The sequence below is a fragment of the Bradysia coprophila genome, unplaced genomic scaffold (genome assembly GCF_014529535.1).
Source record: "Bradysia coprophila strain Holo2 unplaced genomic scaffold, BU_Bcop_v1 contig_232, whole genome shotgun sequence".
Lineage (NCBI taxonomy): Eukaryota > Metazoa > Arthropoda > Insecta > Diptera > Sciaridae > Bradysia > Bradysia coprophila.
Window position 1 is genome coordinate 14856156 of NW_023503493.1, and position 25997 is coordinate 14882152.

The 25997-nt window shown below is 35.5% G+C and overlaps 1 protein-coding gene across 1 annotated transcript; it reads left to right on the forward strand.

Annotated features, from left to right (window-relative positions):
• Positions 1-191: 191 nt before the first annotated feature.
• On the forward strand, positions 192-2656 carry LOC119076911 (S-phase kinase-associated protein 1-like). The gene is made up of 2 exons (XM_037183929.1): positions 192-358; positions 2117-2656. The coding sequence occupies exon 2, from the start codon at positions 2118-2120 to the stop codon at positions 2604-2606; it is 489 nt and encodes a 162-aa protein (XP_037039824.1). The 5' UTR covers positions 192-358; position 2117; the 3' UTR covers positions 2607-2656.
• Positions 2657-25997: the final 23341 nt, after the last annotated feature.

Here is a 25997-nt window from a genome sequence, read left to right on the forward strand (position 1 = left end):
TCAATTTGCTTGTGACTGGCAAAGTGATATCACAGCTTTCACAAAAATGTCCTACTAAAATTCAAATCCACCTGCAAAAAATATTTTCTGCAACGGATCCCATCTCGCATAAGCTGATGTCGCCCTAAACGCATCCATATATCAATACCAAACCAAAGAGAGAAGTCATTTGTACTTGACCATTTAATTTCTCATTTGTAAATCAGCTCTTGTTATGTGTTGTGAAGGCGCCAAATATATTACAATCCAACGAAGGTTCGGCCAGTTAGAACTCGTATTACGAAGAAACAGTTTAGCAATTTTTACATCATTCTTTCAATTTAAATTAGTTATTTAACTCAAGAAACTACCAATCAAGGTAAGCTCAAATCAAATTCAATGGATTTTCGATAGGGCCAGTGCAGTGGTCCAATTGTTTTTTTTTTGCATTTCGACGAAATTAAATTTTGTATTTCACCGAAAAATTCGAAAAATTATTGTCCTGAAATTTCGACGACATGAGAATCGGTGACTTCCTGAAGAAACGACGAGAAGAAACGGTGAATTCCTGAAGAAACGATGAAAAGTAACGGTCACTAAAGTCGCCGTTTCTTATCGCCTTTTCTTCAGGAAGTCACCGTTACTTCAGAAAGGCACCATTACTTCAGAAAGGCACCGTTACTTCAGAAAGGCACCGTTACTTCAGAAAGGCACCGTTACTTCAGAAAGGCACCGTTTCTCCTGGAAGTCGTTATTTCTTCTAGTCGTTTCTTCAGAAAATCTGGAGAGGCGTCATTACATGTCGCCGTTTTTTCTTCCTGAAGAAACGACGAGAAGAAACAACGACTTTCAGAAGAAACGGTGACATGAAACAACCTCTGATTGCAACCAACTAAAGCAAATAAAATAAACAGTTTCATATTTTGATTTAAATGAATTAAATCTACGTACAGCTGAAATTTCGATTCCTAATTTTCTTCTCGCCGTACAGGCGTTTTGTTGGTTCTTACAGAATTTATCCTTTTACGAATTGTAACGTAAAGGAGTGTAGTTCGTCCCAACAGAATGCATCTTTTTACGAAATGAATTTTCACCGCAATGAAGTTGCAGACTAAGTACCTGACAACTGGGTTTTGATACATTTTGTAAAAGGATGAGTTCCATATGATTGAACAAAACGGGTTTTCGATGCATTTCGTAAAATGATAAATTTCTATGGTTAAACAAATTTCTTTTCGTCACATAAGGATAAAATACAGCTATTTGTTCAGCCATAGGGAATTCATCCATTTACGAAATGTATCAAAAAGCAGTTGTCAGGTAATTTGTCTGTAACTTCAGTATACATGCTGAATTTATGGACAACGTTCTTGCCAAACTTTCACCTGACTCGACTTCAGCAGCTCGTCGGTTTGTGTGGCCAGTGTTATAGGGAACTTTTCTAATTGTTTTTTTTTTGTGCTTCTTCGATCTCACTTCTTCAGAAAGTCACAGTTTCTTTAGAATGTCACCGCTTCTTCGAAATCGTTCACTTCGGCGAGAAGAAACGGTGACTTCCTGAAGAAATGATGAGAAGAGACGGTGAGTTCCTGAAACAACGACAAGAAACTTTCGTCTCCGTTTCTTCAGGAACTTGTCATTTCTCATAAATTCACCGATGCTGTCGTTTCTTCAGGAAGTCGTCACTTTTTACAAAAAACGGCGACATCCTGAAGAGACTGTGATTTCCTGATGAAGAAATGACTAGAAAAAATGGCGACTTCCTGAAGAAACGGTGACTTCCTGAAGAAACAATGACTTCTTGAAGAAACGGCGACTACTCGCCGTTTCTTCAGGAAGTCGCCGATACTAGTGTCGTCGAAATTTCAGAACAATGAGTTTTTTGTCGTCGAATTTTTATTGAGACAACGACAAGATATCAATTTCGTACCGAAGTTTACATTCACATCAGCTGTTACGTATTCCTACAGATACGCGCTTATAAGGCTTATGTGACGCGTGTACCATTAATCATGCATCGTTTCGATTGTTTTGTCGATGACGACCGACGCTCGTTTTTTAATGGATGCTAAAGGACACATGATCCGTTATTTCGGTTTTATTTTTCTAAATTTCCGAATATTTTCCGTTTTTTCAGTATGTCCAGAACCATCCGTTTGCAATCATCCGATGGCCAAGTTTTCGTAACCGATGTGAAAGTGGCCAAAACTGCAGGCACGATCAAGAATCTGCTAGAAGATTGTGGCATTGAAGAGGGCAGCGAGACACTTGTACCGTTGCCGAATGTGAGCGGCGGCATTTTAAAGAAATTTTTGCAATTTGCAGAATATCACCAAGACGACGCTATTAAGATCGACGATGGCGATAAGGACAAACGGAAAGATGACGTTTCGGCGTGGGATGCAGAATTCCTGAAAATGGACCAGGGAACATTGTTTGAATTGATTTTGGCAGCGAATTACCTAGATGCACAGGCACTGTTAGACGCCGCGTGCAAGACTGTAGCCAATTTGATTAAGGGCAAGAGTCCGGACGAGATTCGCAGAACGTTTAACATTAGGAACGATTTTACGGCCGCTGAAATGGAACAGGTCCGCAGGGAAAACGAGTGGTGCGATGCAGATTAGAAGAGAGTTTGTTCTTGTAACGGTTTTGTATGCATTAAACATTTAAGCTTTCATGGAAATGTCTTTAACATATGGGATCCATGGGCTGGGTGCCTCCTTCGCTAGATCGAAATCTTGTTGTGAATTGTTTTCCCACGATTCGACGTTCAACTGTTATCTCAATAAAGTAATTACATCCGCTGGAGACTTCACATTCACCATGGTCGACCAAGAAAAAAAAAATGTCTGGAAATGTTAAACTTCGAACGGATCTCTATTCTAACCCAAATGCCAATTTTAATATCGTCCTTCAATGATAAGTGAAAGTAGGAATGGGTTCGGTTGTGACCTATCTGACAGCGTTATTTGGATATACCCGACGGTCCACTTAATACTCGCACTCAATAATGTTCACATTAATGACGAAATGTTGGATTCAATTTCTCGTAATTGCTTATCGTTTCACATAGCAAACGAAATGTCCCCAATTTCCAAGAAATGTTCACTTATCATGAGGATAACGTTCTAATGAATTTAATTTCTCTTGAGCAGTGAAGCTCACTCACTTCAAGTTTCTTCCCCTCCCCAGAAATGGCCATTACAATTGCTGAAAGATTAATAAGTCTGGCTGTTATTTAACGGTGAGCACAGGCATTCTATGTGTACGACAAGCGTAAATATATGGAAAACGTTGGAAACTGTGAAGGTGTTCTATTGTCAGTTAATGAAGGCGCTTAATGACGCATTTTGTTATGTTCGCTCAACAATGGAATGCAAAATGTACACAAAATAATAATTTGTTTCATTTGTAGAGCGGGGTAGTACTTGTCGATAGGAAACGAAATGGTAAATTAGTACGAACGACAGTATGATGTAGACTCAATTTTTCTTATCAGTTTCTATTCAACTAGGGTCACCTAGAAAAACTACGCTAGAAATGTTTCTCCTTTTTGACACCCAAGCTCCTTGTGTTTCTTACACTTTGAAGCAGATCCTTTTGAGAAAATATTTTCTTGATTTTCTCCAAATTTCTTGAACATTTTCTGAGGGATTCTTTTAGAGAATTGGCTACAGAAACCGGACCGAATTTTCAGTGGAAACTAAATGCCTACACATGACCTAAACCCTAAAAGATCCCAAAACACTTTTTTTTTAAATTTTGGTCCTCTGTCGTCAGCCGCCCAAAATCTGAAAAGGGCAATTTTCTTACTGGTTTTTCGCCTACATGTTACTAGAGTCATGGCCGATCATGGTATCATTGGATAGCTGAGAGTTTCAGGGTAACATGGGTTATGCGAGTTGTCGATGTCATTGAGAAACTTTGAAAAAAAAGATCATTTTAAACTATCGATATAAAAACACGCCTGCCCATGCTCTTTCTGATGCTACCCATGTTACCTACCTCACCTACCGGTGCTAAAACAACGCATTTTTGAACTACGTAAAAGGCGAGCCCGCACAATTTTTCGATACCAAAATTTTGTGAAAGGAGTCATTAAGTCGATGATATGGCTAAAAAGCATTTGTAGCAATAAACTTGCGTGTACGAGTTCACCTTTTACGGAGTTTAAACTTTTTTTTAGAAACAACTTTGAGAAGAAAGTGCATTCTTTTAGCACCGTGTGCTGTGCCAGATTCCCCGATACCTGATATACGAAACAACAATAGTAAACATAGGCGCCACAATTTTTGCAGTACTTCATTCTTCATGCTCTATTTCCAGGTAATTGAATAACTTCACTCTAGTAAAATAACCATGAAATGTCAGGGCTGTGAAGTTGCCTCACAAACAAATGAAGCGCTGACATTAGTAATTTTAAGACGAAAAGTACTGTAAATGTAATAGAATTACATGAACATCTATTACCTTTGAGCTTTAGTTTCCAAAGACCATTTCCCTGAAATTTTTTAATATTTTTAATTTTACATTTTTTATCAGTGTCAATATTACATTATAATGCCAAATAGAGAAGTTTTTACTCTAAGAACACGGCAGAGTAAAATAAACCATGCAGGAGCGGTTCATTTTCGAACCGTCAAATAAGGGACCTAATACACTGTATGAAAATGAACTCAAATGAACTCTGACATAAATTGAAAAATTTTATTCGCAAAAAACATAGGGCTACTAGATTATTCAGGTCGCAACTGAAATCAGCGCTCCTGTCTGGTTAACTTTACTCTGTCGTGCTTAGAACTTTGAAACTTGGTATACACTGTCGTGACTGACTGTTATTTTGCAGAACTCAGTTGGACTGTAGAGACGCTACAACTTATTTAATACCTCATTCTGTATGCTCCATTTTCTAGTGGAATAACTTCAATTCAGTATATCAAACATAATAACAGTGAAGTTGGTTCAGAAGAAAATAAAGCGCTGCCATTAGTAATTTTAGGACGAAATGTATACTAGAATTATACAAGATTCTTTTACATCTAATCTATAGTTTCCTAAAAGCATTTCCCAATTGCTATAATTGGTGCTCCTCGTCATTTCAATCATCTTTGAGATGTTTTCTCGAATTTCAGTTTCCAGAAATAAAATCTGATTGAAGGGAGAAAGTTTTCGGATTTCAGAGAAAACAGCAAAAATTGTACCGAAAATTGGGAGCGAAGCTAGTACAATCAATCAATCTATTTTACACTGAGTAAAAAGATTACGTCTGACAGGTATAAAGTGTGGTAAGGAAGTTATACACCAGACACGTATGCTTGCTAACATACGAGTGGCATGTTTCTTACCTTAGCCATCGTATATTATACAATGACTATGTATGGAAATACGTGTCGTGTGGAAGTACGCATACGTGTCTTCCTTACCACGCTTATAAGTGTCAGACGTAGTCTTTTTTCTCAGTGTAGACGAGATATCTCTTCATCGTGTATAGGTTGTACCATTAAAACATATCGGCAATAATGATTGATGATTTTCGAAAGTTTTTTGTTTTGTTCTCACACAGTTAATGTGTTGTTTTATACCAGAAATGTTCCTTCAGTATAATCATACTGGACCGGGACCGGCACACACACACAACCATACATCAATTAAGTTACGCACATTATATTATCGTAGGCGAAAATTAAACGAAAATTTGATCCTTCCATGTTTCACGCTCTATAAAACACCAATTAAAAGTTTTGTTTGTTCTATCAAAAACCCATCAAGACCGAACCATACATTCACATATTCACTCCATTAACACGAACTAATCTTCATTCGTTTCCAATACTACACACACGGATGGTGGCATTAATACAACAGAAACAGGGAACAAAAAATGACGATAATTGTATTAACATGGCCAAATACCCGAACAGCATTCGCTTTTTTTTTTTTTGCTTCAATTTGGCTATTATTATCTATTTTATTCCGCCAGTCACCACATACACTCTTTCAGCATTCAGCCATCACCTCAATCAATATGTTGTGAATGCTTAAGCTTACTTATACAATGGATTGTGTTCTATATGCTGCATGTACCACTCATCGAAACTAAAAAAAAAACATTTTACTACAAAAATCGGTTGGATTGTGATGGCTGGAGCATTTCGATGAGAGAACTCTGTGCCGAACCTGAAGTGCTGACCATTTGATTTTGTACAATATCCCTCAATTCAGGCTTATTGGCATTTTTGTTATATAATGCCGTCACACACACGGTTTTGTTGTGTCGAACTATATGTACCTCTTCTCTGAATCTCTATCTCTCCCACATTGTTATAATTCGTTTTAATGGACGGTTTTTGTAGATTTTGTCATTTAATGCTGATGATTTGTTCAATGTTTTACGTGCTTTGATCCGTTTTGAAAACGTAAGGATTAATTGAATATGATTTCCGATAGAAAACCACAAATACGGTGAACTAACATCGAATGGTGAAACTTTTACGTTTCATCGTTTGGCATTATAACTTTCCGACAATTTCGATGTAATTATACTTAATTTGATTGGACGTTGTGGTGACGTTAATCAGAACGATCTGAAAATTCATTTTTTCCATCCTGTAGATTAAAAGGCTGTTTTAGTCCGATACTGATCGGTTGTATGGCCTTTTTCGTTGCTTTTGAGCTCCGTCGAATACATTCGGATGGTATTTAATAGAAACGAGAACTCAGCAGCCTTAAGGAGTTTGGAATTTTCGAGGAATTTATTTCTCTATAACAGGAAACTTATCATGTCCGAAGCGACAGCGGAGGACTTGACGCAGTCTAACCCCCAAAAAAAGAACGAAGAAAATTTTTTGACCCCCAAAAAAAGAACCAAGAAAATTTGTTGAGACGCGGCAACTATGTATGGGCGAGATTTGTACTTTCGCCAAAATGTCCAATATCGCAACCAAATTATTTTTAAAATATTCTCACTTGAAATACAAAGAAAATGAGCTATCACACACTTACCAAAGTGCTCAGGAACCGGAGATATTGCGTTTTCCAAGTCGTCATTTTCAGTACAAATACATGAAAAATGGCATTCTCCAAACAATCAAAATCTTTCAACTTCCTCTGTTTCTATCTATCATGTCCGGAGCGATAGCGGAGGACTTGACGCAGTCTAACTTCCAAAAAAAGAACGAAGAAATTTTTTTGAGACGCGGCAACTATATATAGGCGAGAATTTAAGTTTCTTTCCTTTGGCCTGTATCACCACAAATCCTACTCTATCTTATTCGCGCTTCAAATACGAGCAAAACGAGCTATCACTCGACTATGTAACTTTAAAATTGCCGGAGATACATCGTTTTGAAGTTGGTCATTTTGATAGAAAATGCACCAAATTAACGTTTTCCAAACAATCAAAATCTTTCAACTTACTCTGTATGTTTCTATCTGTCTATCTGTCTATCTATCGACGGTCGATCTCGGAAACTAGTCAGCCAATCTCCATGAAATTTTGCAGGAGCCTCAGGGTGGGCATAAAAATGAAAATGTGATACGCCATTACCCCAGGAAAAACCAGAATTTTGTTTTATTGGCCTCGAAGTGGTTTCTGAGTGTGGTTTTCGAGGGTCGGGAACGCGTTTTCGGCTGTAGCTTAGCTGTATTGAAACCTACAGAGGCGTGCGGCCCATCAAATGAAAGGTATTCGTAACACGATTCGAACAAAAAAATAATTAAAAAAATCGGGGCAGATTCGTTTGAGCTAGAGTGACCAAATTTTGAGCTACTCGAGCGTAGGATGAAAGGACTAATATTTTTTGGGTTATGAGAGATAGAGAATTACTTTCTTCGGCAAAGTCTCAGAGTTTTACGAGTAGAACAGAGGGGCATATGTGAAAAATGTCGAAAGTTGGAAATGGGTGGGTCAATTATGTTTTTAGAGGTATTTCTTGAATGGTGGCAGATAGAGGGTTACTTTCTTCGGCAAAGTCTCAGAGTTTTACGAGTAGAAAAGAAGGGCATTTGTGAAAAATGTCGAAAGTTGGAAATGGGTGGGTCAATTGGGGTTTTAGAGATATTTCTTGAATGGTGGCAGATAGAGAATTACTTTCTTCGTCAAATTTTCAACCAAAATTTTACCAAAAAAATCTGCGTCGCATGTGGCAGATAAATTTTCTTGCTGGTCTGTTCCTGAACATTTGCCACTTTGCGACGCAGATTTTTTTGGTAAAATTTTGGTTGATTCCAGTCAAATTTTTTTTGGTAAAAATTATTTGGCAGATGATAAGAAAAACTAAGCCAGCTTGTTTGAACTAAAATTGGGTGTAAAATTTAATTTTTGCGTAACGAAGCTGAAAGCGTCAACTCTAGCGATATCATTCATTTTAGAAATTGTACTTCAAAGACTGCGTCACACTTTTCTCGAAGAGATTTTTGTTGGGATCTATCTATCTATCGACGGGCTATCTCGGAAAGTAGTCAGCCAAACTCCATGAAACTTTGCAGGAACCTTAGTCAGGCCATTAGAACTTAAGTTTCATTCATCATTATCCCAGGAAAAGTCAGAATTTTGTGGAATTAATTAATTAATTTTTGGAACAATTTCTCTCATATAAAAATGTTCGTACAGCCATTTTGTGTTGATAGTGTTGTGATGATTGTTGTGAAGCTGGTTGTAATTCGGTCGGAATTTCAAAATTCAAAGTTTTTGAATATTATGGTTTACATGGTGGGCAATTAGAAAAATTTGGTCACTTTCGGGGTATGTTGGGTAGCTGGAAAAATTTGGTCACTTTCAGGGTGTGTTGGGCAGCTGGAAAAATTTTGTCACTTTCAGGGTGTGTTGGGCAGCTGGAAATATTTAGTCACTTTCGTGTAGTAGATAAATTTTCTTGCTGGTCTGTTCCTGATAACCTGCCACTTTGCGACGCAGATTTTTTTGGTAAAATTTTGGTTGTTTCCAGTCAAATTTTTTTTTGGTAAAAAATATTTGGCAGATAATGAGAAAAACTAAGCCAGCTTGTTTGAACTAATTGGGTGTAAAATTTAATTTTTGCGTAACGAAGCTGAAAGCGTCAACTCTAGCGATATCATTCATTTTACAAATTGTACCTCAAAGACTGCGTCACACTTTTCTCGAAGAGATTTTTTTGGGATTATATTATATAGAGTCCCTGACACACGTCCACAATTGTTAAATTGTTAGTACGTTTGGTGACGAAAGGATATGAAAGTTTACTTTCATTTCGTTTATGATTCGCTGGAAGGGTACACTCAGAAATGTATGACTAAATTTCTGGAGAACCAGGGCCAGTGGCATTTTTCAACTCTCTTACATACGCCGCATCTTACCGATCGAATCAGTGGACGAAACTGTAACTTTAACAGTAACTGTAAACACGAATTTTCACTGGCCGAACAAACACGATTCGATTTCATCCATAGAGATCGGTATTCATTTAAATAATGATGAGGTTATGTCGCTATGGATGAAATTTGACTGTAATTTAACAATTCGTATGACCTTGAAACAAACCCAATGTAAGGTCGGTTATACAAAATATTGTTAACTTTAATCAACACCTTAGATTAAACGAAACCAACAACAGAGAATTGTTTCAAACAAGTCACTGAAACGAGTTAGTGTGCCATATGCAGGTCTCGTACTTCATTGGTCCGTGAACAACAGTACTTTGCTGGGTTCGACAACTAAGTAAATGTAAAGCGTAAACATTGACTGACTGAAACATATCTCGTTAAAATTTGTTACTAATTTCGCGTTAAATTTTCTGGCTAGGTGTATGTGCTGTGCATCCACAAAAGCAGACGACCCCAATTAAATTTTTGTACAATTTCCTAGCTTCCTGTTTATGAACATTCTTTAAAAGTTACCGCTTATAACTTTCGCAGGCAACAACAAATTCACTCACATTCAACATAATTTGAATTTTGTTGTCATTGCGTGGAACGAAATTACACATGGTTGCATTTCGTTGAAAGGGTTCTCAGCACATCATGGCCATGGCCATGAATATGATTACGTTTTACGTTTGAACGTTTGTACTCCCTGCCCTGAAGCTAGCAGCAATGTGAAAGCATGCAAAAAGTGAAAAAAGGTTTCTAATTAGCAACAGTGAAACGAGAACAACTGTTATTCTATCTGTTAAGCCGTATACCATAATTTAACTGTTGGGTGTAGAGAAGGTTTCCCTTTCGTTTTTGTTATCTTTTTTGGGTAATTTTTTGCATGCCAAAACGTTGGCGACTCTCTTTATGTTAAATATATACATGTTGATTATGCTGTAATAAGGTTCAAAGAATTTTTTTTTGCAGCTAGCCGCCTAATATGAAATTTAATCAAATTCATTTTTAGCTAACAAAATTTGGGATTATTTACAGGAAAAAAGTCCATCCTCAAATTATATCGAAAGTCAGCTGTTCATAGGTTTTGTACGATGAGTAACAGTAACTACACCTTAAAGGTTCGAAGTGGCACCTACGCCGTTCAGCTCTCCGTTTACGAACGAACAATGGAAGCTCCTCTCCCTTCTCATTGTTAAGAAGTAATCGAAGTAAGTGCGATTACAGCCTAAAGCACTTGTGTGACACACTATCAAGCTTCAGTAGCCTATTTATAGGATGACTCAATGGCGTAATGGTTAGCACGTTTGCTTTCCAATATTCGATTGAGTTGTCGGTGTCGGTGGTTCGAGCCTCAATCAGGCCAGAAAAAAAAAATCGGTTGTCAGACGTGTACACAAATACACAGCTGGTTGAATCGATTCATTTAATTTGGTATGGTTGTGTGTGTAGAGCTGTCACACGGCTTACCGGTCAAGACATTGCTGGGAGCTGCCGGTATTCTACTATATTAAAAAATCCTTCAGAGTGTAAAATACTTAGAAGGCGTGGTTCGGAATTCACGTTAAGCATGTGGTCCCTAGTGTTAGGTCATTACAATACCATGTAAAAGTACCTTCACTAGCTATAGCAGCAAATGGTAGCCGAATCTGTCACTTAAATGTGTCCTCCCGGCTGAACAATAACCATACGCTATTATTATTATAGGATCACTCATGCTTGAAGTGCGTCGACACACATAGCACGATCAAAATAATTTTTTTCTGTTTATTTCGAATCTTGTACTTCGATTTTTTTAAACAAATATTTTACTATATAAAGGACCATATTACCCAGAGCTTTTTGTCGTCGTTATCGACAGATGAATAGCCGTATGTGACAGGTTAAAGATTTATTGCCGGAATATAACCACTTTTGGAGGGGACTTTTTAGAAATTCAGAGTGAACCCATTTGTGAACGACGTGTTTTTGTGTTAGTTACTCAAATAGGGCACTATTAACTCTCACACACTTGCGGAAATTGCTAAGGAAATTCAGCTGAAAATAAATTGTCAAAAATCGATTTCAATTCATCCATTATTACAGAGAAAATTTGATATAATCTCTCACCAGGGCTGTTAATTTTTGAGTTGTAACAAACTCCTCACTGTAAATGTTTTCCACTTTGACAATATGTGCGACGATATGCCACACACGATTTTAAAAATTTTATGCAAAACATTTGAAAAAGTTCCACTTGACACATCTCTCCATTCCCGGATTGGGAACAATATTTTTGATTGTTCAACAATTTGTCGGTTCGTTTCACATTGGCATTTAAAAAAAAATGTATTCACAGATGACAATGAGGGATGGGAGAATGAGAGAAAGAAGAAGTAAAAAAACGAAATCATTTTATACAAATGCGAATGAAATTCAGCGCACATAATTATTATTCATAATATAAACGCAAAGAACAGTATATTATACGACAACAACAACTCTATTGCCCCCAAGAAACAGATCGTACACTTGATTTTCTTTGAAGTCGTTGTCGGTCGGAAGAAACTCTTGAAATCAATTTCCTCCATTGTGATAATTTTTTTTTTGTTTTTTAAGCATTTTGAAATTTATGCACGACGACGACATAAAATAAACGAACAAAGATGTTCCCGAGACGTGCATCGATAGATAAGTGCGTACGGTATTTGTGTATACATATAATACCATCCCTGTCAGTACCATCTTTTCTGAGTGGAAATTAGTTATTGTTCTTACCACTGGCATAATAGAGTCATTGACTCTAAACCCCTGTGCGTCTTTCTTAAGACGACAGGTAAAAAAGTCCATTCTCATTGCGAGATGTATCGGAGATTGTTTTAAATGTATTTCTATTTTTTCTGTATTTTCAAACGACGGGTAGGCCGGAACGCGCTACTTCGATTCATAAACAAATGTGAAAGAAACAATACGATCAACAATACGATCGAAGTCGTAGATTGGGAGATAATGTCACGGGAATGTAGCAAACATCCAAAAATAATCGGTATTTTTCACACTAGCTTTGTGGATTGGTAGAAAATACGAAAAGAGAAACGGGCGCGACAGGTTTAGTCCGAGGGGTAACCGACTCGGGTAATTGACTGCAAGCCCTCAAAGGAATTGCCGGAGTATCCGGCAAATAATTGTATTTGATGGAATTGACCGGAATTGACTGGAAATATGTGGAATTGAAAGTAAATTAGAGTAAATGCTGATAAGTGTGATTATCGGAAAGCACAATAAATAACAGTTTACACTGTACAGTGTTGATGTGTTCCATTTTAGAACAAGTCCAATGTTCTTTTATGTTCAAAAAATGCATCATAAAGGTGCTTTTGTGATAAGACAATTATTGTCATTTCACAAATAAAGAGCTCACATCGAATTGTGAAACATATAATCCACGCCATTAGTCGTATAAATTTATACGTCAGAGAGAGCTTTTTTCTCCTTTTTTACGATCTGTCAGTTTTTCTATTTTGCGATTTAGTATGGAAATGAAAACTAAAATTGAGATATCTTTGCTGTTTTAAGTGGTTTTTCATATTTTTTTGGACCAAAATGTTTTAAAGTGTCTTTGTAATCGATTGACATTAACAGATTGTGTGAAAATATTTTTTTCTATTTTATTATTTTGTTAATGTCAATCGATTCCAAACACACTTTAAAACATTTTGGTCCAAAAAAAATATGAAAAATCACTTAAAACAGCAATGATATCTCAATTTTAGTTTTCATTTCCATACTAAATCGCAAAATAGAAAAACTGATAGATCGTAACAAAGGAGAAAAAAGCTCTCTCTGACGTATAAATTTATACGACTAATGGCGTGGATTGCCATGTAATATATAGAAACCGATTTCTGGCAGCAAATTGAAGAAAAGTTGTTATTTTATACAAATCTGTAGTCAATTCGACGGTTTAATCTAAATCCACGCCATTAGTCGTATAAATTTATACGTCAGAGAGAGCTTTTTTCTCCTTTGTTACGATCTGTCAGTTTTTCTATTTTGCGATTTAGTATGGAAATGAATACTAAAATTGAGATATCTTTGCTGTTTTAGGTGGTTGTTCATATTTTTTTGGACCAAAATGTTTTAAAATGTGTTTGGAATCGATTGACGTTAACAAAATAACAAAATAGAAAAAAAAAAATTCACACAATCTGTTAATGCCAATCGATTCCAAACACACTTTAAAACATTTTGGTCCAAAAAAATATGAAAAACCACTTAAAAGAGCAAAGATATCTCAATTTTAGTTTTCATTTCCATACTAAATCGCAAAATAGAAAAACTGACAGATCGTAACAAAGGAGAAAAAAGCTCTCTCTGACGTATAAATTTATACGACTAATGGCGTGGATTGAAATTGAAAAATCTCTTCTAAAAAGTATGAGTGAAAAGTAAAGGTGCTTTCAGTCTAAAAAAAATCATCCGTTTACAACAAATGTTCATCCGTTTACGAAAACTCCGCCTACATTCTATTGATGAACTAAACGGACGACTCGGAATTGGGCTTAAAGATTCTAACAAAATGAGTTACAAATGTAGGACAACATAGCTGTTCCAAATTTTAGTTTGATATAATCTGACGATTCTTTTTCCCAAATGTTTAAGGGTTTAACTTTGACTTTAAATTTATATCTATTTGAAAATATCAAGCAATTATTTCGAAAATTCGTGGAATTGAAGGAATTGATTGGAATCATAGGAATTGAAGGACGATCCGGCAAGTAGTGGCAAGTAGTTAATCCGGTAATTAAAGAAATAAAAGGAATCGAACGGAATTGAAACGAAATAGAGCGAATCCGGCAATTAGACGAGTTGCTCCGGTAATTGAGGTAATTAAACGGAATTGAGCCGTGACAAAAAACGTCGAAATGCACCTCCTTCCGAAATTGCCTTCTTTTCGGCTCGAGCCGCAATTCCAACACGTCACAATAATAAGAGGTGCCATAATCTTATATTCTGTAAATCCATCAATTTTTTTCGGTCCAAATTAGGTCTGCATTTTTTGTAAATCAAATTCACTGAACCGCATAGCCTTACCGTAAACTAGCGTTTGCATGGAAACATTTCAATTTTACAACTCTGCCATATACTTTAAAGGTTTCAACATATTATGATGGCAATATCAAAAAAAAAAAAAACACAGAAAAATATGGTCACGTTTACATGACCGCACTGTTCCACTGGAAACACTTTATCTCATTTATTATTCTTCTCGGATTTATCGAAAATTCTGCTGTGTAAAAAGAAGCTGTAGTATAGCTCTAGGTGGTATATAGATACACACATGTGCAAGGTTTTCGTTTATAAATTAAGCACCAAGACCGCTATGTTACATAAGTTTTTTTTATTGTATTTCCGTATTCCGAAAAAAACAAGAAGAAGAAATTTTAAATTTAAAGCGCAATGCAGTTTTTCCATATAATATCTCCTATTTACCCATACTTAACTCGCTCGTATAAATAATTTTGTTTTTGTAATGAACCTTATACGGCTAACGGACTAACCATGAAACATGAAATAATTCAGAATAAATGACACCAAAACGAAATAGAATAAGATTTTAAAGGTGGAAAGTGGCTAAAATAAAATAAACGATGGGATAAGAGAGCATCACACGAATGGTGTAACACCACTGGGTGTTTCGATGTTGTTTTACTTTTTGGTAAGGTTGACAAAATTGAATTTGAAATATTTAAATTATCTAACTAGAGGAAAGTTGAGGTGACAGGGGAAGAAAATAGACATTTTCTCCCCCGAACTGCCACGTTTGTTTTGAAAAATAGTGTAATAAGTTTATATTTTTGTTTCGTGGAAAAAATCGGGTTAACAACACCTCACCTCTGGCAGCAAACCTTCGCTCTTGTTGCCATTTCCTATTTTCTTCGATGGATAGTTATTTGTTTACTCAGTATTAATGTTGTAAAGGAATACGATGTCTTTGATGAATGGTCTCTCACACATAACGATAACAAAAATAATAAAGAAATTGTGCTGAATTACCAACCACCAGTTATCCTATCTGGCTGTGTTGAAGAGGTGAGGTCAGAAAAAGGGTACGTGATGAACATAAATTGATTTATCAACAATACAAATATCAATTTCAGTTTGACTTTCGTTTCTTTGGAATGGAAACTGCGGATGTATGGAGACATCATCGTAGAGATATTATTTTTCTTGCACGTAACATATTGTGTATTACTACGATAACTGGTATATAGAAATGACCCAAATTTGATTTGAATGGTGAAAAACGGATTGTGTTGTGTCATCAAAAGTATGATCTAAATATTTATAAGAAATTATTCGATTCGGAAAGGGATGGAAAGGTATTTGGCTACTATTGAGTTGGACTTCATTCAACTGAAAAATGTTTCAGTTTCCAAAGAAAATGTATTTCAAGTCTCAACTAAAAATTGCTGGCATATCTGCACCATCCGGGGTATATAGAACGTTATTGAACGTACACAGAATCGAAAATGCTACCATCGCAACATTTTGAATTCAGTCGACACAGTTATCGTTGTAGAAACGTTACTGTTCACTTGATTTTTGATTCTGTATTTTCAATCCACAAATATCATCCATTTAATATGTGTGTCGAAGTACTAGATTTACAACGTAAGTTTGTATTTCTTCATTCGTTCCATAACCTAAGAGTATCTTTACTTTCTTACAATCCACAGGCAAGAGTGAGTACAGCGCGTTTCTACGTTTCTTCTGTTGACAATGTGTGGAACGATGTGGAACAAATAAAACTGCAGGACTGTTTAGTTATGTCCTAAGTCAACCCGCTTCAAGCAAAAGTGGTCATAGTCGATAGCTGCCAAATATAGAACTATTTTGTATGAAACGGTTTTTTACACTTGTGAGACACATTGTCAAGTTTCAGTACCCTATTTAGAGTACCACTCATGCTTGAAGTGCGTTGCCCAAGTACAAAGGAACGACTATTTTTGGTGAAACAATTTCACATATATTTTTTGAATTTTCACATATTTTAATAGAATTTCCTTAATTTTCCAAAAAAATATATTTGAAAAAATTTGGAACATTTCAGAAGATATGGGAAAATGACCCTCTCTAGCGACCGAACTACTTATTAAGGTGGTAACAATGCAACGTAGCCTCTGCATTTTACATGTGAAATCAGAAATTAGTCAACAGTGTATGATCCTATAAGCTATGGAACGTGTTTACTCGATGCTGGTCTGACCTCTTGGGTGGGTCTGACTAAATTTTTTAATAATTGCAGGCTGAGTTTGCTTATCATTTTTAAATAATCTGGTGTATCTAAGATCATGAAATTATAGTCAGATGGAAAAGCGATGCAAGAATTGTCCATCATTTGCTACATAGTCCAGCCCCCAGTGTCAATCTTAAAGCGAGCGAGTTTTTCGATTTTTTTTCTTTTTTTTCTGTGATTAAGCATGAAAAACTGTGGAACTATATTTTTTTCTGGAAAATGGAAAAAATTAAAAAAATTAAAAGGCAAAAATCAGTTTCGAATTGACGGTGTGAACTCAAAGCTTAGGAATTTTCCTGGTAATTATTTGGGAAGATTACTATATCGACTATATATATAAAATTTACAGAAAAAAAGTTGTTCCACGAAATGTTGGTATTGAATCAGGGTTTCAAGGAAAAAAGAATTTTTCAATAAAGATGTCACGTTGGTAGATATTTGACTTTTAATTTTTTCATATAAACCGTTTCTCCGGAGGGAAAAGCGGTTCAAAAATGAAATGCGAGACACACAAATGTGGGCTACAATTTTAGATAAACATCGATGCCTCTTAAATGATAGCCACACATTTTGTAAAAGCATCATGCTGCTTATAGAATAAAATATGACTCTCGCCCGGGATCCACTTCCAATACCAATTTATTGAGTTTTATAAGATCGCACTGACACCCCTTATATCATCCTTATCACACTGATACTCCTGATTTGATTGACGCGTCTTATCACCCAGATTTTTGAAAGGCCGAAAGCGAACGATGGCATCAACAGAGCCATAACCTCAACGCTTTTGCGAACATTTCGTCAACAATAATTTTGTGGTTATGTCTCTAAGAATGACGTTTGGATAGCTGAATTAACCTTGGAACTGAGCGGTTCTTTATGTGTTGTATCTTGCCAAAATTCGAGCTAATATTGAACGTCTGCACGAATAGCTTTATTCCTAGGCCCCCAATTGGTCTTTGGAGCATGATGTCTTGGATCATAGTGTCAATTTTCAAATTTTAAGCTAAGTGTGGGAAATTTGTGGGAGATAGGTCTATGAAAGTGATATTTTTCGGTGGTCATTAATAGTAAGAATTTTCTTTTCGAAATTGGTGGTTGTTGCCCCACAAAAAATGTTGCTTTGGCTCTGAACCGTTTAAAAAAATGGTTAAAATTTTTTTTGAGATAACCTCGACGAGTCAAAATTCAAGGATGACCCATGGGAAGTTGTTGCACCTACTTCACTCACCCAACTAACCTGATCGAGCCAAAGTTGTTTTTCTCGTGAAGTCATGTGCTGTAACTTTGGAATGACATCGATCTTCAGTTTTTATATGAAAAAATGTAATTCTGGCAACGTTTGGGTAGAGGTGATGTCACCTTACTTCAAAGAATGAACCAAAAATCTTCTAAAAATTTAATTTCGTGTCATTTGGTGCAATTGTGGAATTATAGCGTTCGTTTCTAGAGGGAAACAAGTTTACAGAAATCATTTGAGATTTATTGAGAATATCTTGGAATAAGTCGAATACAAACAAACACTTTTTGGTCATATCTCCCCGAGACATTATGCCAATGACCTATTAGTGGTGTCAAACTACGCGTCTTGTCAATAGCTTTCAGCAAAAAAAAAGTTTAGTGAAATCGGTTCAGGTTTCATGAAATAAACAAGAATTTTCAAAAATTTGCTAAAAAAGCATAAATTTTTATGGTGGTATCTACCCGAGATTTTCGGCCACCGGCTTAAACGACGCGTCTGGTCAACAGCTTTCAAGGAAAAAATCTGAAATCGTTTTTCATTTGGTGAAAATATTTCGAAAAGTCTCAAATTAGCTGGAACTACCCATATACTCTTAGCTCTATACTCAAAAACCCATCTTTACTCACGAAATCAATTTTTCTTTTTCTTTTATTTTGATTGTTTGCCAAATCGAATTGTCTTTTAAACGCAACATCAAATTATAACACACTATTACACTAAAAAAAAACTTCCATATTGGAGCAACAGTCAACCTTCTTTCCATAAAAATACAGAATTACCATAATAAAACGGAATGCAATGGAAATTTCCGAATATATAGAAATTCGATATATCAATTTTGTCGTCGGGATGTGTGTTTTGTATATTGTTTTCTTTAGTGCTTTGTGTCATAAATTGAAACTCATAAAATAACAAGAGAGGAGTGTGTATGCTGTGTATTATATTGTTGTGTTTATCAATTGAATGCTGTATAACACGTTCAACTTCGACAATGCATAAATTAGTTAATCAATTGAAAATACACAGACAATTTTCTGTGAATGGCATCCGAGATAACAGCAGAATTGTGTACTAGCTTGCTGCATTTGAATAAATTTGCGTCTTGCTCGTTTGAGATTTTATTATATTTTATGGATGTTGGTCTTCGTCTTCTAGTCACTACTTTTTAATGTATTTAGAGAGAAACAGAGTAAAACCGTTAGGTCGGCGACATACTTTTTCGCACATGCAGATGTATGGCGAAATATTGGCGAAATGAAAGTAAAATTTATAAATCTACCTCGCAAGCATATCCATGTAATTACATATCAATGATAGAAATGAATGATGGAAAATGGATGCGAGGATGATTGTGTTACCGAGCCACTCGCCGAGAGACACATTCACCCTAAAATATCTCCATCATACTCATATAGATACGGATGTTACTTATGTCATATTTACCTCGCTAGGGAAAAATTACCTTGAGTAAAATCAAACATCCCTTCATTCGTTAGCTTTACCACGGATGTGCTGACTGCTGAGACCAACTGTCGTTTTAGTAGATCACTAATTTACAAACTTTATTTTCTTCCATTCGTTATTTACCTTGTTCAGGTGAAAAATCGTTCAACTAGGAAAATCGACTTAATTTTTCCTTTGAGCGTTTCTATTCAAGGGAATAAAATTGCGAAAAATATTTACTGAAACGATATCCCGACCGGAAAAAATATATTTGTTAGAGAAATAAGCGAAAAATATTTTCAATTTTTCATCTTAGCGTTCAACGACTCTCGACAAGTTTATGTAGTTTTGATATTGCATTTTTTGCTGAAAATGGGGCATGCTACGTAAAACATTTCTTACATGTACATGTTCTTGTGGTGTATAATATGCATGTGACATTTATCCTAAATTACTAAAGTCTAATTACTTTTCTGTCCGTCATGAGTGGACGACTTTTTTACGATTTATGGGAGCTGGGTGTTGTTTGTTTCAACACAACGTTTTTCACAACAAAAGCCAACTGATATGAGATAAACTGAACACCCAGTATTTTGGTATATGGATTTTGCTCCGGTAATGCAAACAAACCCTAATAAAGGGTGTCCGTCCATCATATGCACACATTAATCTAACATCTTCAATTTTTCATTGAACAGTAGCAATAAAAGTATTTTTACTTCCTAGCCGCAGCTATACCTTACAACTCTTTATCATCTTTTCTTGCGTGACATTCTATGCATAAAGGAACGAAAACGGTCGGTACATTTTGCGCTAAAAGCTTCATCACATTAAACAAACAAAAAAACGAACAAATTTCGGAAATAGTTTTCTCTGAAAATTATCTTCCATCCTCATTCTCAGCTGCTAATGATGTGTCGAATCGAGTCACTTTCACAAAATAAACTTGAAAAATATTTTTCACAAAACTGGAATGTGTCGTGTTCGTAATGTGACATTTTACTTTCTCTATGGGACATATGAGTACGAGAAAAATACTTTCTAAACGAAGCTAAAAAGCGGTGGCATTATCCATTTAACGAACTTACACAAAATGAGAAACTTTTGTTGTTGTTGTTGTTGTAATATCAAACGTTCGTTGTCTTGTTTGCTTTCCACTTAAAAACTGAAGAACTTCTATATGACGTACTTGAGAGCGAACGAATATCAAAATGTATAAAATGCTATAAAGTTCACTCGTCGAATATTTTCTTAATATTTGCGAAAAGAAAATTAATTTCGCACATCTAACAGATATGAGCTCGTCCTGAGGCTTTGAAGATATGCTTGTTTATAATACGGTTTCAACAACGGAGTGTGACGCAGGTCTGGAGTATGTTACAAGTATTTTTATTGCAAGTTGAGGCAAGCTCCGTTATCAACGGTACCCCAGCACTGCTCCTAGCATTAACATAGAAAATACTACGAGGTTTTTTGACATTTGACATACGACTCCGAATTCTAGGAGCAGACACAAAAATGTGTCCAATTAATCTCAGACACTTATTTGCATGATTGGTGCGAGGCGGTGTATGCGTATTTAAATCTTACTCAGTTTCAGCAAAAGAAACAATTACAGCAGCTCAATCAGTCCTTGCGTGAGCTGCCGTTGTCAGTTCACTGGCTACTGCACTTGGATTTGTCTCTTATAGGTTTCTTCCATCGTACGATAAAAACGAATTTTGACAGGCCGAAAACAACCGACCGTCATCCACAGAAGCTAACATAACCTCAAATTAAACAAATTTGTTCGTAAAAACTTCAAAATGAGGTTGTGTTGGCTTCTCTGTGGATGACGATTGACATTTTGAACGGCCTTGGAAGAAACCTGTTGGGTTTAAATAAATTGTAAGAAGGACATGAGTCACTTGATTGGTGTGTTTCGTCGAAATTGCACAACACAAACATTCCCTGTGAGAAAAAAAATTGAAACACTTCGTCGAGCAGAGTCTATTTTAGAATATTTTTTTTTTTGTTTTATTAATCGAAAATGGATATATGCATGGATTCTTCCTGTGCCTTTACACAACGATGCATGAGACTTTAAAGTCGTACATTCATAAAAACTTACCGCCACGCTAAATCCACGCTACAACACAAAATTTACATCGATAGTATTTGCATCAAATTCTTGTTGTGCTGTATAGGAATGTTGAATTGACAGTCGGACGTTTGGCCTCCGTTTTGCTCTTATTTACGTGACGCGTCCAGTGTTTAGATTACTTTTGCAGTGTTTTAATTCCAACTGTCAAGGAAAACTAATGCAAAATGGCTGATACGAAATTGACAGTTCATCTCATTGAATGAAATTAAGAGTGGCCATAACAGACGAAGTATAAGTGTTTGTTGTTGTTGTGTTGTTGTTTTTGTGGCGCATATTTTCGCATACGTCGTTGTGTGTAGGCACAGTGTATCTCAAAGCAAAAACGTTAAATATTATCTGAAGATGCGTTCACGGTCTTCTTTTGGGTATGGTTTCTCGTATGTTTGTTTAATAAAAAGAAAAATTTAAATTTGATGAAGATTTTTCTACTCACAAATTTTTGCTTTTAGGGCAAAGTTATAGCGGTATACACCTACAATACCATTAATTTAATGGAAACAAAAGAAAACGAAAAATTGGATTTTTCTTTCCGCAAATTTTACAAAAGAAAACAAATTAATATAAAAAAAATGTTTCGAAGGCAGGCAGGAAGGGAATGTAATATGTTTGCCGTTAGTAACGTATCACATTCAAAATTAAAAGGACTGTTGCCTGACATGTAATTTCGATCGTTTTCCTGTAATTTTACCTTCTGTTCGAAACAAATTAAATTATTTGACAGAAAGAAAAACCTGTGAAGTTGGAAAGCCTGACACACTTAAATATTATAATTTAAATTCCATCACATTTATCAGAAGATGTCTCAGAGGAGGAGTTGAAATTAATGGAATTCACACCGTAAGTCCGATGCAAATTTGTAAGTCCGCTGCAAGTTCAAAATGAAACGCACAACAACCGAACTTGGTCAACTCGGTCAACTCGCTTTATTTTCATATAAAGGTGGTTGGGCTCAGAGTCATCCGTTTTCATTCCGTTTTGCCTTTGTGTTCATGACAGTTGTCACTTCAAACAATGTGCTATATAACGACAGAGTAAAGTTAACCAGGCAGGAGCGCTGATTTGACTAGGGACCTGAATAATCTAGTTGCCCCATATTTTTTGCGAATAATATTTTTCAATTTATGTCAGTGTTCATTTGAGTTCATTTTCATGTTAGGTTCCTTATTTGACGTTTCGAAATTGAACCGCTACTGCCTGGTTTATTTTACTCTGCCGTGGCTATATTGTATGTAAATGCCAACTGTCACGCACAATGAGGCAAAACGGAATGAAAACGGATGACTTTGAATTCAGACTAAGCCTTGATTTCCACTTACCTAAAAAGTACTCCGTATGAGAGGCAAAATTGAATTTATTCAATTTTTCCTTTGTTTATTTGACAGCTTGCTCTCTCACTGAGTACTTTTTGTTGAGTGGAAATTTATTTTTCAATTTATTGGTTCATCTATCGATTCATCGAAAATTCAAATTCGGAAGTGCACTTATGGCGTGAACAGATTTGAGCGTTATACAAGTAATTCTTTCCGTTGCCTCGAATCATGAAGAATGTTATCACGAATGAGATAAATATTCATTTTTTATAATATTTTGATATAAAAATTGTGATTGTGTTGATCGCCTGATTGGATATACATCTCTTAATTTCCATTGTGACTCTTTCACATTCTTGACACAAAGAACGTTTGACATAAAGGACGTTTGACGCAAATTTATGGAAAAAATAGCGTATCGTCTGCATTTTTCAATACCTAAATTACCTACATATGTAGTGAAACTACATAAGTCAGATCCTTGTAATGCTCTACAACATCTTAGTCCAGAATTGTGTGGTTTTAGTACACTTCAATCATCGCATAATAGAATTCTAACTTTTTCAGAATAATCGACGAAGAAAAAACTTTCAAGTACGGTCATATCTACCAGGACCATTGCAATAAAATTTTGATTTTTATTTTAAATTTTTTTTTCATAATATTACAATAAATAACCAGGGTTGCATTAGCGACGCTAAACTCTGCATTTCCTCGTTAATAGATCAAGCTTAGCTCTTTCGGTATGTGTTTTTTTATTGAAATTTAATTTTTCTATGTTGCAACAGAAAGGTGATAACAGATGGCGTTGCTTCGGCCTCACCGGGTATGTGATTACATTGATTTCTAGTGGTCGCATATCGTTCAATTTTTCTCTTCAGTTTTTACAGTTTTTATTTAGATGTTCACTCTACCCGGCGAGACGTAAGCAACGCCATCTGTTCTCTGTGTTGCACACATTACAATGTCAAAGTATATGTACAAGTACAAGGTCTTTAATTTGTGCTAGGTGAAGTGCTTTTTCACAAAGTAATCTGCGTAAACTTCTTATTAACTTAGTCATTATTTATTGACATATATTTGACAGAGACATTCTTTAAGTCGATTTTTTACCATGTTTTAGAATTGAATAACATGTGTTGCGGTTGAATTTCGAACCCACTACTGACAAATCGATAATTCAATGTAAAGTCTAGACTTACACACTGAGCTATTGAGTTGTTTCAAAGTATGTAAACCAGAGAGATGCTGATATGACGGCTGGGACCGTATTCATATAATCATTCTTTATTTTAATTTGCTTCGTAAACATCGACGCTTCAAATGTCTAAAATCTCATGAGTCAACTTTTCTCTTCAGTTTTTATGTTTAAAAATTAGCGAAGGTTCGTTAACTTTTTTTTCGCTATCGAAATAAGTTAATTAGGTTTGTTCCAATTAACTGTAAACCCGAACTTTGACAACACCAACGACAACGATTTCAATTTTAAATCAAATTTTCGTCACCTGAAAGTTGAGGTTAAGTTTCCTTCTGTGGATGAAATTTGACATTTTGAAATGACCTTGGAACATACTTATTAGCGTTGGCGTCAGCTCCGTTAAAATAAATAGTGAATACAACCCTGCAGATAACGTTGCGTTTTGAATATATGTAACAAGGACCCTCTTTTTTGCGTTGGTTTAAAAAATTCAGCATTGCCATTATTTTAAGAAAAATATTTTTCAAACGCAAAAAAACCGAATTTTACATCCGTTCCGTTCATTATCTGTATCCATATTCACGTACGTATTTATACACACAATTTACAATATTCGAATGTAAAAGTGAGCTCCGACAACTTCAGCTTCAGGTTATTTTATGTTGCTGTATTAATGTTACGTAACATTCAGACAAATTTATAGTTTTGTAAAATATAATTTTCATAATATTTTGTGTGGAATATATCTCAAAATTTATATTTTCCATAATAACCATTAGGATATGTTGTGTATGTGTATACATCTGCATGTTTGGTTGATACACGAGTAAAATATTCGCCGAGACCCGGGTTTCACTTTCATTTTCATATTTTACTTCACATTTCAGTTGTTTTGTGTTAATGCTGATGTGATTCTCACTTAGCCACTGTGTATACTTTTCGATAGAAGCAATAAGTGGTAGTGGGAACTTTTTCCATCAGCCCTAAAGGTAACATATTTGCGTAAGTGGAAATGTAAATTTTCCGTTAATAACGTACACGTATTTATACATATTGGATACACGTATCTTGGTTCAGGATTTCTGTTTTTTTTTTATTCTGCCGCATTCTGTACACTTCACATCATTAATAAATTTAGTTGCGTAAAAGGCTATAACCATTCAAATATATTGCTGGAATGGTAACATAGACGTAGGGGAGCATAAACGAAATAAAAATCCAAACATGAGTAATATGGTTGTAGTTGTAGTTGCATTTGTAGTAGTTTTTGACATCTTCTTGTTTTTTTACAACTGATTTATACGATTACGGATTACCTGTGGTGTGGGAAAAACAGCTGCATTAAAGTCGGTCTATTTCTTTAATTTAATTAATTTATTTGTGATTTATTTTTTAAAAATAACTTTCGAATACGGGCTACAGGGTGTACGATACAGAATTACCAAAATATATCTTAAATGTGAGTAAATGTGCATTTGAAGTGTTTGTTGATTTATTTGAAGAGGTTTCCCGTCAGTAATCACAATTTTACATCACAAACACAGATCTGCGTTTATCAAAGTTTTTTTTAATGAAAAAAATGCGAAATTATTCTGATTATTTAATTAATTATCAGGGATCCGTTAAAATGTGTTTGGCCGTATAAATGAATTGTTTATTGGTATTGTTTTGCCGAGCAGTGGAAGGCTAATATTTTTTAGCACAAAACCGAAATCATTTTTCTGCTGGAAAACATTTCTAAAATGAAATCAATTTTCGCGCGAGAATCGAGTATTAGACGTATAGTGTCAAAATTGACATTAGAACAAAAAAGGATTCTGTCAATTTTGACACTGTACGTCGCCCACAAGGTTGTATACTTTGGGTGAATTTTTTTTGTATGTAAAATCATCAGACGTGGTGTGTTCCCGCGTATCTAATAAAATGGCGGTCTGCGTGACCTCCCCAAAGTATACAGCCTTGCGTCGCCCATACATCGCTATCTAAATCAAGGTTCTGAAATAACAGGTGAAGACACTCACGAAGGCGATCGACACAGAAATTTTGACAAATAGATT

Bases quoted from the DNA above. Each gene is read 5' to 3' on its own strand.
- LOC119076911 (XM_037183929.1), top strand. From the start codon at position 2,118: ATGTCCAGAACCATCCGTTTGCAATCATCCGATGGCCAAGTTTTCGTA.